A 14,884-nucleotide genomic window follows, 5' to 3' on the forward strand; every position below is an offset into this window, starting at 1 on the left:
CGAAGAAAACCACAAAAATCTCCCACATTTCGCTCAACTGAAAATGGAATTCTAACCCTGATGGAATTCTAACTTCGTATCAACCAGTCACCTCCTGGCTCGAACCTGGATCTCCAAATTGGAAAGCGTATGCCTTATCCCCTTGGCCTCCGTAGCTCTCTTTATAATTATTTTATTTAATTTTATAACCGGTGTTGAAAAGCCGACCTAGTTCTCAGTCTGCAACTATCATTGTTCAATTTAATAGTCTTGTAATTTTGAACCTAACCCAGAAGACAAGAGAACTCTTAGATCAAGCATTGCGAGAAACTAGTCTCCGTGAAAGGTGTTTTAATGGTACTAATTTGCGCTTGCTGTACATAGAGAGAAAAACCACGAAAACTTCTTACGGTTAGCTCAACTGCAAGGGGACTCTAACCCAGGGTCCGTCCACCACTGGATATATTTTAAAACAGTACTGCGGTTGGAGAGTCGCCAGGTGCAAAATTCATATCTACCAGCCATCGCTGAGATTCGAAATTGGTTCTCCTCATTTGGGAGGCGAGCTTTTTATCCTGAGCTACCACTGATCTTTTGTAATTATATTTTATAACCATCGTTGAACAATTGACCCAATTTTAAATTTACGACTACTAATGTTTAACTCCATAGCCTTGTAATTTGAACCAATCCAAAAGACAAGGAGACTCCTGAAGGACTTCCGAATCGACAGATTTAACGTGACATGAGCTCAGTGCCCTACCAACCAGGCTATCCTGGCCCCTTTAATCATTCTGGGAATTTTTTTGATTCAATTACTTATGTATTTGTTTTTAAGAAAAATGCGTTTCTGAGTTATGTCTAAAGAATAAAGTACTCACAGCATCCCTTGTGCACACAATATATATATATATATATATATATATATATATATATATATATATATATATATAATATAGTATTTTTTATTAGCATTTAGGATTATCATGATTAAGGTATTTACCCAGATCCCCTGTTTTAATTATATTATTCAAAAACTTTAAAAACTAAATTCGATATAATAGCTTTAAGTTATTTATTTTTTAGAGTGAAAAGTTATACATAATATAATTCATGTTTTTCACTCTTTGAAGCAGAATAAATTAAACTATCATTGAAAATAGTTAGCTTCTTCACAGATTCTACAATGCATTTTTAGAAAATTGGGAGTACATCCTTCTGTTTGCAGTCGCTCTCCAAATACTCGCACTCCGGAACTACTCAATTACTCGTGATATTGTTCTAATTCACTTTTTTCACTAATACCCCAGTTTTTATAGTTTAATTTCTTTTGCACTAAATTTTAAATGTATTGTTGACTGTTGTCATCGGAAATAAACGCTGCTGATAGTCTATATATAGGATATTATCACATATCGAGCAATATATTACATATTAACACATACCGAGAAACATATTATATATTAACACATATCGAGTAATATATTATATATTAACACATACCGAGCAATATATCATATATTAACACATATCGAGCAATACATTATATATTGTGATAATATGAATTACTAGAAGGCTTTGTTTCATACTCGATTCGTTCTCCAATCCTCGCAATTGCCTGTTATTTTTAGCATCCTAACGAAATTAAATACTTAATAACCCCTCAATATATATTGAGGGGATAGTATACTATTTTTTGAGGGGATATTAAGTATTTAATTTCGTTAGGATGTTATCGAATTAGGAATACTTCAGTGACCCAATCTGTCATCTTGATTAAATAATATAACTAAAGATGAAAAGGGACAATGACTTGATTTAAGAACTTCACTTAGATATTATCCGAGATTTTGATTTCAAATACTCTATAACGCATTTATTGGATTTTATTAGTTAAAACACTATGGCATAATAAACATGTAGTTGAGATAAATATCTTCGTTTGTTTTCAACTCTTTCATCCCTTTTCTACATCTTATACATTTTGTAATTAAATGGATTGTAATTAAATATCAAGAGCAGATTAGCTTGTTTTATTGTAAATGTCTACTAGTTTTAATGTTTATTAGGTGAGAGTAATTGCATTAATCATGGAATTTCTTTATGTATGTCATATATTTGGATTAAAAAGTAAATTTAATTAATTTTTAATTTTTTTTTACAAAATTTGAAGAAAAAAGTATTAAAAATTAATTTTAATAAGTATGCTTTTCATGCTAAAGCATTGAGGAGAAAATAAAAGTAATAATTTAAACAAATTATAATGTAAAATAAACTGAAAATAATAAAATATTAATAATAAAATAAACTAATTTTATAAAAATAATATTATAAATTATGAAAGCATTAAAAAATTTTAAAAAAATTACTATGGATAATCATTAAAATAATTATTTTTATTCCCTACAAGCTCATGGTTCTGATTGAGGCTGGTTTCCAAAAGCCTTGGCATTTGTTTGGAGACAATTCTTAGGGATTGAGGGGTCGGGGCTCAAGAACCAGTTTTACTCTCCCCTCAACTAGAAGGAGGAGGGAGTGTTACTTCCGCGTCATTGTAAATAGTCTGAGAATAAAATAATAAAGAAAAGAGGATACCCTTTTACTACCCGCTAAACATTTTTGTTTGGAAAAGTATGCATGGAATACGTAGAGTTTGTTTAAAATACGTTATTATCAAAATGATAATATTATATCTAATAAAAAGAGATAAATTGAAAACTGCCGAGATCTGTACTTGGGTATTAATAAAGCATGATTTCGTTAGAGGAAATGACTTGAATGTTTCTCATCTAGTTTTTATGATATATTTTACTTTGTATAAACTGCTTTACTTATTCATTTGCTTTGTGAAGCACTTAAATCAAACACTTTTTAACCCAACTCATCAAAAATTCTTTAATTTGTACAAAGATTTCTGTTTTATTTGAAAACTATGTAGACTCAGTGGTTCTTACTTCTTCTGTGTCGCGAATTATGGGATGCGTTAAAATTTTTGTAATAAAAATAAAATTAAAAAAATTAAAATGAAAGAAAATTTTTAATTTTCAGTTTTAAGGTTGACTACCGCGATAGTGTACTCGTTTCAGTAAATAAATGTTCGGCTTTTGCCTAATGAAACGAAGCAATGTGTTATAAAAAGCGAGACTCGCTTAACAGTTTTGCTTGCTTTTTTTCATCTATTTTCATCTACAAAATTAAAGTATCTATACCTGAATGCAGAAAAGTTTATAAAATTATTAATTTAAAGTTAAAGGAAATTAATTGTACTTAATTTTGAAATGATATATTAAAATATTTTTTTTACTACTATTTTTTAAGACCCAGCATATAATAAAATTAACATAACTCTCATGTTAAAACATCATCCTCTAACTCGTTGTTACAAGTATTTTTGAAGAATCCAATTCAAAAGCTAGAGTAAGTATATAATTTTGTTAGCCAGGACCTCTCGAACCAGTTAGATATATAGATTTTTTTTTCTTTTACTTGCTTTTTGTTTTGCTCGTAAACTTATTAATGTTTACATTTGAAAGTATATGCTACCTTTTATTCATTTACTAAAGTACCACCTGTGATTTTCAAAAATTCTAGAGGTCTCTGATTAATTGCTTGTTCTTTGATTTTTGTCAATTGTAATTTAATGGTAACTATACGTTAGTTCTGTTTAAAAATTTTTAAAGCAAAATTCTTGTCTTAGAATTGCAGCACTATTTCAAATGATAAAGATAGCTTTAACAAAAAAAAAAAAAACAAAAAAAAAATCTAGTATAACGGTTTATAACTGATAACATGTAAAAAACTAGTCTATAGTATTGTTATTACACATTGTTTTATAAAATATACGGAGCACACATTTAAGAAATTGCGCTATTTATCTTTTATATTTTATTTAAACTTGGATTTTATGAATTATAATTTTGTTTAGACATTGTAAAAATATTAATTTCACATTATGTTGTATTTTCTTTTAATCCTTAAATGACTACTGTGTTATTTTAAAGTTACTTACTTTTTTTTCAAATAAAAATTTTTGCATACATTAAAATTAAATTTTTGAAAGTTCATAATTTAATTTTTCAGTTGTATTTTTTTAGATCTATTGAAACTCCAAGAGAATGTAGAAAAAGACATTAAGATTTATTCGTCGTGAATCATGAAAAATACAGTTTTCACATTTTTCAATAACATCAGAAATATAAAATAAACCTTTGAATATACCTTTAGGATCACCATTAAATGCAAGTTAATTGTCCCCGGTTTGGTAAAACCCTTGCGCATTTTAATTAAGTAAAATATGGTCTGAAATATTCGGAGATGTAATGACTATATACACGCTATATTACATAGTTACGTGAGTGAAAGAAAATTCAAAATGATGTCGAGACTGTAATACTTATTTACTGTTGGGGATACGCAGAAAGAAGATTAAAAGACCCAAAACAATTCATACAAAATTATTGTTAGTTAGACTATTAATATTTATAATATAAATCTTTTTCTAGAGCAGAGTAAATGTTTTAAGGCATTCCTAATATGAAGGAATAAAAGACAGTGTCATACATTATTTTAAATTTTATTTGATATTACCAATATTTGGAATGATGAAGAAATATGAATGGTGTAAAAATAATTAAATAAATAAGAGGAGTAACAAGGAATCACACTACCTCCGTTTTATACACCAAAAATAGTGAAAAAGTAATAAGCGTAGTTGCGTGATCTATTTTTGGCGCACCCTTTAAATATTGAGTTTTGCCAAAAAATGTAACCCGGACTTCCACGGTCGCTCAGTATATCTCCACCCCCTATGTCCACGCCTATTCCTCCCATTCTCCCACCCACAGCTCCTTCAATTTGACTTGTCTTTCAGCGTAGAAAGGGCCTTAATCGAGATTAATTCACATTTGGATTAAAATTATGTAATTAGACATAATTCACATCCGGATGTGAATTATATAATTAGACATAAACTTGCACACAAATACTGAATTCCAAAACAAAAAATCTATCTTACACAGAATCTTACATTTCAAAGCAAATGTATAGTTTACTAAGCCCAAATTCCGCAATTAGAGATCTATCTAACACAAGATTAATTAGACACAAAAATATTTACAATGTTTAATTATTATACAGAAAGATCTTGCGGAACACTATTTTGTGACAACTAACCAAATCAGAGCATAACTTATGTACAAACCTCTTAGCCTTAAAAATAAAAGCCTTTTAAGAAAATAGGAATTGAAAGAATTTAATGAATATGTATATATAGCAATACTTTAAAAAGAAAAAATAGAAATTTACATTGATGAGGTAAGTGACTAAAAAATTTATAAGCAGCATTTTACACCTTGTTGTTTCTAGAAGAAATTCTATAATTATTATCAGCCTTTAAAAACCAGTCAAACTTCTTTCCTAGTTTCAGATCTAATAAATTGCAAAAATAATTTTACTAATTTAATTATTTTTATTTTGCAAAAAAATTATACATACTAATCATGATCATCAATATATATATCTATGTATATATATATATATATATATATATATATATATATATATATATATATATATATATATATATATATATATATATATATCCGGTACATTTTTACTGGACAATTTTAAAATAAGTGGTTGCAAGAGAAAGTATGCAAATATATATACATAAAAAAGGTAGTGAAAAATATAAGTACCATAGGCTACATGAGGACAAAAAATATTTGCTTATGTAGCCTATAAGTCTATTTTAAGTAATTAAGGATTAACAATATAAACATATAAAACATAGGTAAAAAAACTTTTTTTTCACAGACGCTATCTATGAAAAGTTATAGAAAAGAAAACAAATAATTTACCACCGACATCTGTCACAGCTATAAAAGGTTGAGACTTAGGAGAGCAATAATTAGAAACACAGGCAGCCATGGAAATATTGTATTTCGTAAAAAAGGATAAGCCTTCAATATCATAAGACAAGTTCTCTAAGGATTTAGCTGATATGTATTTCTCCATCCCATTGCGATAAAGATAATAGTGAGTAATGATTCCATTTGGTTCTAATGGTGGTTGCCATCCCACTCTGATTGCAGTTCCACTTTTGTCGAGAACCTGAATATTGCGAGGAGCATCAGATGGTGCTGTAAAAGATGAAATAAAGAAATTTATATCTCAAAGTTTACATATATTGCATGAATACTAAGGAACAAAAATATCTTAAAAATTGTTATATGTATTATTTAGAGCTCTTTAGCCAAGTAAAGTCATAAAAAAGTTAGAGTCCCTTAAACTTGAAGCAAGTCCTTCTATATTTATACCATCTTGATATGAATTAGCTGCACAATGATATGGAAAATTATAAGTCCAAGATTTGTATAGAAGCTTAGTGAAAATCATTATAACCAATGAATAATTTTTAAGAATTCAAACAGTATAGAGTTGGAATAACGATTCAAACATTAAAAAAACTATATCAAAAATACTTTTCATATACAGAATATTGAGGTATTTGCTATAATTTGATAATACATTTGCCTGTGATAATTGAGTCTTCAAAGAAAAGTCTTTATTCAAAGAATGGAATTCAAAATAATGCATGTTCAAATTAAAGTTCTTCAACCATTTTTTAAAAAAATAGATCATTTATTCACCAGTATTAAAATGTCAAGTAGAGGCTGCACAGCATTGCAAATATTTCTATACTGTAAATACATTTTATCCTGATATTTTTCAAAATTATTCATTTGAATTTAAAGATACCTCTTAATATGTCATTTACATAAATAAGCTAAAAATGGCAGTATAAAACAGAAACAAAAAAAAGTAAATATTTTTTTAATTCAATACTATATATCTTTATCATGATTTTCAATAGAATTAATATATAGTTTGAATATAGTTATAAAATTAATACATAATTAATATACTAGTTTGCCAATACACATAAATATCGTTCATGAAATTTAATTATTGGAAAACGAAGTACACACTCAAATTTCTTTTAGACAAGGAAGTGAGGGGAATTATAGATCGACTATGCCAACCTTCATCTATCAAAAGGTACCTCAAGATGGAATCAAGTTAACATTGGTGACCCACAGACGTGATATAAACTTGTCAACATTGATGAATGGTCCACATTAAACAGTTGATTTGCTTAAAAATATATACTGCTCAAAGAAAGAAAGAAAAATCCGGTGAAGTAAATTAAGTCTCCCGGTCAATAAACAAAAATGAAGAAAAAAAATAATGAGCAAAATGCTATAAACAAAAAAAATTGAAAAGAAAAATATATATATACTGCTCAAAGAAAGAAAAAAAAATCCAGTGAAGTAAATTAAGTCTCCCGGTCAATAAACAAAAATGAAGAAAAAAAATAATGAGCAAAATGCTATAAACAAAAAAATTGAAAAGAAAAAAATATATATACTGCTCAAAGAAAGAAAAAAAAATCCGGTGAAGTAAATTAAGTCTCCCGGTCAATAAACAAAAATGAAGAAAAAAATAATGAGCAAAATGCTATAAACAAAAAAATTGAAAAGAAAAAAAAATATTATGAGCAAAATTGATATAAATAAATAAACAGCATAATCAACTAGTGGTATTGGCTCATCGATTTCTATCACAGATGAAATTCTTAAAGGGGGGTAATGTGACTTACCACTATAAATATCAAATACCAATTCACTAGTATATAAGCCATGTTAACTTGATTCGCTCTTGAGGTATCTCTCGATAGATGAACATGTCTTATATACTAGTGAATTGGTATTCAATATTTATAGTGGTAGTTACGCCACAGAAGAATTAATAGAATGTCAACTGGTAGCAATTTTGTTGTTAATCATTTTAAAAGTAAATATATGGTCAGTAGAGTAAATATATTTAGTAAAATAAATATGTAAACGAAGTAAATATGGTCAGTAAAGTAAATATGTAAACAAAGTAAATATGTAAACAAAGTAAATATAATTAAAAATCACATAATTGTAATTTTGTTTTGAATAATGTGCTTTATTTATACCTCCAGGTAGTGTATTTTGAAAACTTTCTGCCATGTCCTCACTTGGTATATTCTCTTTATTGAATGCTCTTAGTTTCACACTATAATTTGAGAAGGGGTGCAGATCCTGAAGAATGTAGCTTTCATCATCAGGTTCAGCTTTAGCAACTTCATAAGAAATAAAGAGAAAATAATTAATTAAGCAAATTAAATAAAATATTTGACAATTTTTGACAATAAAGAAAAATGCAATTCAATTAAATAATTATTTAAAAGGAATGAATTAAAGGTTCATTTTCAATTTGCTTTTCCTTTCCTAACTTACAAAAGCCTTTAAAGGTTAAATTTTAAGGTAATTGCATATTTTAGAATTTAAGGTAATTTAAAGATTAAATTTAAAAATACAAAAGAACTCATCATATACAAATGAATCAGATACTTCAATATAAAATATTTTGCACAATCTGTCAGAAAAATATCTTAAATATCTATTATCTTAAATATTGATTGAAAAGAAAGAAATACTCATTATTACCTTTACAATTTCCATTCATTCCTAGCTTACAAAAAGTAATTTCATATCTGTCAATAACAGACTTCATAGCTTCACAGTCAAGACTCCAAATTATTTTTAAAGTTGAAGCGTCTTTTTGTTCTATGTGTTTAATTGGAATTTTGCCTAGAGCTGTAAATTTAAAAATTTTAGTGATCGCTTTGACTACTAAAAGTCAGAAAATTTACAAAATAGAAATATGCAAGCTTAATTATAAGATTAATATAACAGCATTTTCTTAACTATAACATCTTAACCTAAACTACAATGCTGGGTCAACTTACAACATCCACGAAATTATATAATCACTACATCTTAACTGATTTATTATTTAGAACTTAATAGGTTTAGTATGAACATCTATAACTATTAACTACACTTGTTTTTCATATAAAGTCAGCCAATTATTACCAAATAAAAAATGTCATGTCTTTCTTTGCCAAATGAAAAATATCATGTTAATTGTACTCCAGCATTTTACAGGCATGACATCTTTTAGACACCCTTGGTAAAGCATTGCTACAAAATATGCTATGATTTTTTTTTTTTTCAAAACGAAAGTAATACAGTTCACAATCACAAATATCAAATATTATCAGCTTTAAAATATGCACAACTGAAAAACATAATCACTGCAATAATTAAACTACATTGCTATAATTTAATATTTTAAAATATAAAGTAAAACAGCACCATTCATACGTCTTTTAAAAGACCAATGTAAATTGATGTGCAAATGAAAAGATGTATGTCAGAAAATGAAATAAATCAATAGAATTTTTCTTAAAAAATAGCAATTTTGATATTGTAATTGTATTGTTAATTTAGCTCCCATATTATTGATACAGGCAATAACAGAATTAATAGTAATTAAAATTAAAAATAATCCCTCTCTCTCAAGAATAAAAACAAAAACAAATCTTTAATCCACATTTTGAGCATGCAAATTTATGCAACTTCTTCTATAAATGTGAACATTTAAGTGAAAAATTCCTTTTTAGAGACTCATTCGGAGTTAAGCAAAATCAGGCAAAATACTTTTGTACTTATTTGGTTTTTTTTATTATAAACGAGCTATTTAAACATTGCATAGATTAAGAATGTACTAGGATTTAACAAGACTGCTTAATAGACATTGCGTATGGTGCTTAACTTTATTACAAATTGTTTAAAATTTAATCAACAGGATGAAACTGATATTTAATAATACTAGATAATCAGCCAATTTTCCCACTCCTTCCCCCACAAATCTGTGTGAAATTAGCCAATTAAAATGCTCTCATTGGAATTCATTTTTTGCTTAATAAAATTTTCTTTGATGAAATTAATATAAAATATACTCAGACTAAACCTTAATCTTCAAGAACCTATTTGTTTTTCTCACTAAGAACTAGAACTAAACTGATTGTTTACAAGACATAAAGCAGATTCATAAACCCTATATGCTGGTATTAGTCTAAAATCTATCTAAAATTACTGATATTTGTCCAAAATTGTGAAATATTTACGTTTTTATAAAAGAAACCTCAAAACGATTTTGAAAACTAGATTGCTAATTCTAAATAAACTTCTCTGAGGAATAATCAAGGTATATGTTCCATGCAAGAACTTACGAGCTTTTTGCGGTACAATACATGAAGCCCACTGCATTCCAGAGCTTTCATTTCCCATAGCTGCTACCACTGCAAATTGGAAGTTGATATGCACATCAGTAACATTCAAGATGAAACTGTTCTCCTTCAGATTAGTATTGGACCACTTGATTGGACCATCACAACGTGAATTGCCACGTTTTGCATTGGAGCACCAAAATACAGTGAAAGTATAGTCATAAATGCTTCCAGCCATTGACCAGGTCAAATTATAATAGCCCAGCTCATTTGAAATAGCTCTGATGTCATAAGGAGAAGGTGCAACTAAAAATAAAATATACTCACAATTAAATTATGCAAAAATTATAGTATGTATGTGAGATATCAATCTTTTGGCACATTACCTGTTAACAGTGTTTTAAAAATTTTTAACAATGAAAACAGTTAAAAAAAAATATTTATTAGTAAAACTTTTAAACAAATATTTATTAGTAAAAATTTTAAACAAATATTGATTTACAAGTCTTTTGAATACAAACATTAACTCTGTACTGTTTAGGAGAAATAAATTATCCTACTGAAACAAGTGTGTTCTTAGCAAAAATGGGGAAATATTTGTTATTCATAAGCAAAAATTGAAGAATTTTGTCAAACAGTTCTCAGTTACCAAGCAGCAGTAGAAAAGAACTTTAATAAAGGATTTTCTACAAATAAATAGTATCGCTTTGCGCTTTAATGCCACAGGTCCAAGGTTTTATCCTCGGAGACCAGGCTAGTTTGACTCAGCCTTTCATCCCTTCAGTGGATAAAATGAGTACCAAGCTTGCTTGGGGACACAATACTAGGGGTTCCCTGTTCGGCTGTCCCCCCCCCCCCAGAGGCTATTGTCAGGAAAACTGAAATGGGCACGGTAGATTTTGGCGCTTCTTGGGCTGTCATACTACTGAGTTTAGTTCAGTTTAGTGAATTCTTTGACAGATTTCCCTAAAATATTGCAGATCTTGCAAGATTAAACGGTCTTTGTATTAAAAAATTCAGCCTAAAAAATTCATTAAAATAAGAATTTATGCTTGATAGCATGTTATTAATTAATTTATTATCTTTAAATGCCACATTTACATACAATTTTCACACATATAACAAACAGGAAACATAAATTCGCAATATTTTCACTGTATAACTGAGTCTTACTTCTATATGAATTCAGAATACCAAAATTCATAATTAAAAAATATCATTATCAATAATAATATTTAAAAAAGCAAAAAATTTCAGATAATGTTCTCTAAAAAAATCTAAACAAGATATAACTTTATTTGATGCCAATTAACACAATTTTCTATTTTCACATTAATTATTTATCTGTAAAATCAAAATATATAATTACTAGATTATCATATTTAAAGCACAATATATATACTTAAAATTGTATTAGTATGATTTGTTATTTTATAGCATATGATTCTTTAAGAAAACCACTTAAGTATTCTTTTGTGGTATGCTTACGATTAAGTTAAATCAAAGTTAAGATTCCAAGTAATGTATTTATTAAAGCCTAAATGTGTTTTGGAGCCACTTGGAACGTCTACATCAGCAGGATAAATTAGTAGGAATGGTAAAAATATTGATAATTATTTCTACATTTTTTACTACAGAAGGCAAAATTTGTGTATTAACAATAATACTCCAATGTTATATTGATTATCCCTCATAGCAATTACTCAATCATAAAAATTATCACTTATTTTTACAATTTTTTATAACATAAAATAAACAAGCAGTTTAAGTGCATAATTTGCAAGGAAAAAAATGATAAAATACTTTTCATAAAGTGTTAAACAATCAAAATATTTAATGCATTAGGTATACCAAATGTAAGATTATAATACTGAAGAATATAATAAAAAAATTTTGCTAAATAATTAAATATTAATGATAAGCAGAAAAATTTGTGTATATAAATACTAAAAACGATTTAATTGACAAAGGTACATTTACTTTTGTTTCTTTCAGCAACATAAATTTCTTTGTAATCAGTTGATAAGCCTTCCTCGTTAGCTGAGTAAATTTTAAAGATGTAAGCTGAATCATTATTTAAATGACCAATAGTGATTACTGGCAGTTTCGATTTTGCATAAAAAGAATTCTTGTTTTCAGTCAGAGCAGAAGGATAATACACAACATGATAGTGAAAGTCTATTCCACTATAATATCTTTCAGGTACAGGCTATAAAGTACAGAAAATATATTAATTATAAAACTTATTAATTATAAAGAATAATACAACAAAAGCTGAAGAAATAATATTGAGAAGTGAGTAAATTTTAAAAAAATAATTGTGAAATATATTTAAAAACAGTATATCATAATAAAATGCGTACATTTACAAGTATAAAACAATTTAAACAAAAAGGACAATTTGGAAACAGTTATGTAAAATAGTTCATAATAACCAACTTTTTGAACAATAGTCATGCATGCCCACAACCATTAAAATAAGAAAACAAAATTCAAAATGTAACACATTTAACGTGGATTAACATTAATATAAACAGTGGTTTAAATCAAATATTTATTTAAAACTCTTAATACAAATTAATCCATTGTCAATGCAATTGTTTTTGTTTCAAATTTATTTTCTAAGGGACTTCAGGGTAAAAGAAAAAATATCAAAGTAAGTTTTGATCACTATTAGAATGAATAGTTTGGATAGGACGTTCTAATAGTAGGAAATAGAAGGTGAACTTTATACATCGATTGTTATAATAAAACTGTTGCAATGGGTTGGTCAGACAAAAGATCATAGACTATATAAAAACAAATTATAATTGTTGATAAATTATAATACCAATTAATACAAAAACAAACTATATAGGATAAACATAATGAATAATTAAATCTATAATTATAGCTTAGCTTTCAATTATAGCTTGCGAAGTACAATTATAAAATTACATTAAAGATAAATATTTTCTTATTACAGATGTTAACAACTTACTTTCCAATATAGAGTGGCGTTGCGATAATCTTCAAAATTATATAATTCATAAGCTAGCGGATTCACTTCAGGCAGAATAGAGGGTACTGAAAAATAAAAAATAAATACAACTTTAAAAAAGGGAAGTAAAAATATAAAGTAATAATTAAGATTTATTTTAAAGAAATTAAGCGAGCATTTAAAAATTAAGATGCAAAAATTTTTCTTATTAGAAAAAAAGCATTGCATACATCAATTTTTATTTCTAGAATTTGTAGAACCAACATAAAATTAAATGATCTGAAAAGAGTGGAGTAGAAATTTGTGTTAAATTATTTTTCATGAAATATTGATTTAACCTTATATCTCAAAAATTAAAAAAGACAATTGCAATATTCATTTCTATATAACAAAATGCATCTCAAATAAATAACATTTCTATGTAATAAGCAAATAATGATAAATTAATTTTTATTATGAAGTAAAAATTTTCAATGTAAAACTTCAAATTCTTTTAGTACATTGAATACACAAGACTAAGAAATACAATTCCTTCATAATAAGTAAATAAAGGAAAATAATAACATTCAGGTTCTAAACATGTGGTAAAAGAGTTGTACAAATTCTAAACCAATAAAACTAGTAATACAGAGAATCATATAAAACATACCATCTGGTAAAGTTTTGATTTGTAAAGATATTATAGGACTCCACATTTCTTCTTTAAATGTATATTCGGATCGACATCTTAACGACACATTATAAAAATAATATGGAACTAGCCCTTCTACTATATAGGTAAGCCTCTCTAAACCACTATTGATAACCTGAAATGATGTAATTAGATGATAAAAATTATGTGTGGAACCTAATAAACTCATAAATTGAAAGTTCAAAACATGGCTTTAAAAATACAAATTTTAAATAAATCGCTACACTTTGGTTAAAAATTTCTTTAATGAACTAATTTGAAATTATAAATTTAAAAATCAAATGAAAAATTATGAACAAATTTTAAGACAATCAATATTAAAAATTATAATGAATATAATTTTTCAAAAAATGTCATAGGAATTATGAACATCCTACACAATAAAAAATTATTTCACCAATTTAAGCAGTAAACTAAGTGGAAGTTTAACATTTTATTAAGGTCAAAAAAATTTGGTAAAACAATAGTGAATTAGGGTGAAAAATATAACTAAAAGATCTAAACAATGCTAATAAAAATTTGATGGATTAAGTTTAATCAGAGAGAATCTACAATATCCTTAAAATATTTACTACAATAATATTACATTTTAACTTATGACGTTTATCTGCACATTTCTAAATGGCAAATTAATTTGAGTGAACAAAAAATGAAAACTGGCTTAGTTTAAAAAAGTTTAATACTAACAACTCTATCACGAGGATCAGGACCAAGCTCTTCAAGCCATAGTTGATAGAAAAGAGGAGGTTTTTCAATAATATGCTTCATTTTTGGAGGAAGCCATTGAAGAATTATGAAATCTTTTCCAATTTTTAAAGCTGTCAAATTTTCAGGACTATTTGGAATAACTAATTGAAAGAAAAAAATATATAATATAAATAAAACCTGAACTAAAATAAGCACAAACAAGCAGATTTTAATTAAATTTGTATAGAAATTAATCTTCTTACAATTTTAACAGCCTCAACTTGTTATTGATCCTCATTCATATTTTAAATGAAAACATTAAAAATGATACTAAAATTTTATAATTTTAATGAAAAAAGCTTAATATATGAAAATATTTAAT

At 26.8% G+C, this 14,884-nt stretch overlaps 1 protein-coding gene across 3 annotated transcripts in view; it reads right to left on the reverse strand.

Annotated features, from left to right (window-relative positions):
* LOC107452768 (cytokine receptor) overlaps positions 1 to 14,884 on the reverse strand; it is a 102,100-nt gene that overhangs the window by 18,181 nt on the left and 69,035 nt on the right. For all 3 annotated transcript variants that reach the window (XM_016069345.4, XM_016069348.4, XM_016069346.5), the window contains 8 exons: positions 14,503 to 14,663; positions 13,774 to 13,930; positions 13,125 to 13,210; positions 12,125 to 12,353; positions 10,148 to 10,450; positions 8,517 to 8,666; positions 8,003 to 8,149; positions 5,838 to 6,119 (listed from right to left, as the gene is read on the reverse strand). In XM_016069345.4, coding sequence (XP_015924831.3) covers positions 5,838 to 6,119; positions 8,003 to 8,149; positions 8,517 to 8,666; positions 10,148 to 10,450; positions 12,125 to 12,353; positions 13,125 to 13,210; positions 13,774 to 13,930; positions 14,503 to 14,663 — 1,515 coding nt within the window. The remainder of the gene's footprint in view (positions 1 to 5,837; positions 6,120 to 8,002; positions 8,150 to 8,516; positions 8,667 to 10,147; positions 10,451 to 12,124; positions 12,354 to 13,124; positions 13,211 to 13,773; positions 13,931 to 14,502; positions 14,664 to 14,884) is intronic.

The sequence above is a fragment of the Parasteatoda tepidariorum genome, chromosome 1 (genome assembly GCF_982258835.1).
Source record: "Parasteatoda tepidariorum strain Cologne lab strain chromosome 1, Ptep-v5.0, whole genome shotgun sequence".
Classification (NCBI taxonomy): domain Eukaryota; kingdom Metazoa; phylum Arthropoda; class Arachnida; order Araneae; family Theridiidae; genus Parasteatoda; species Parasteatoda tepidariorum.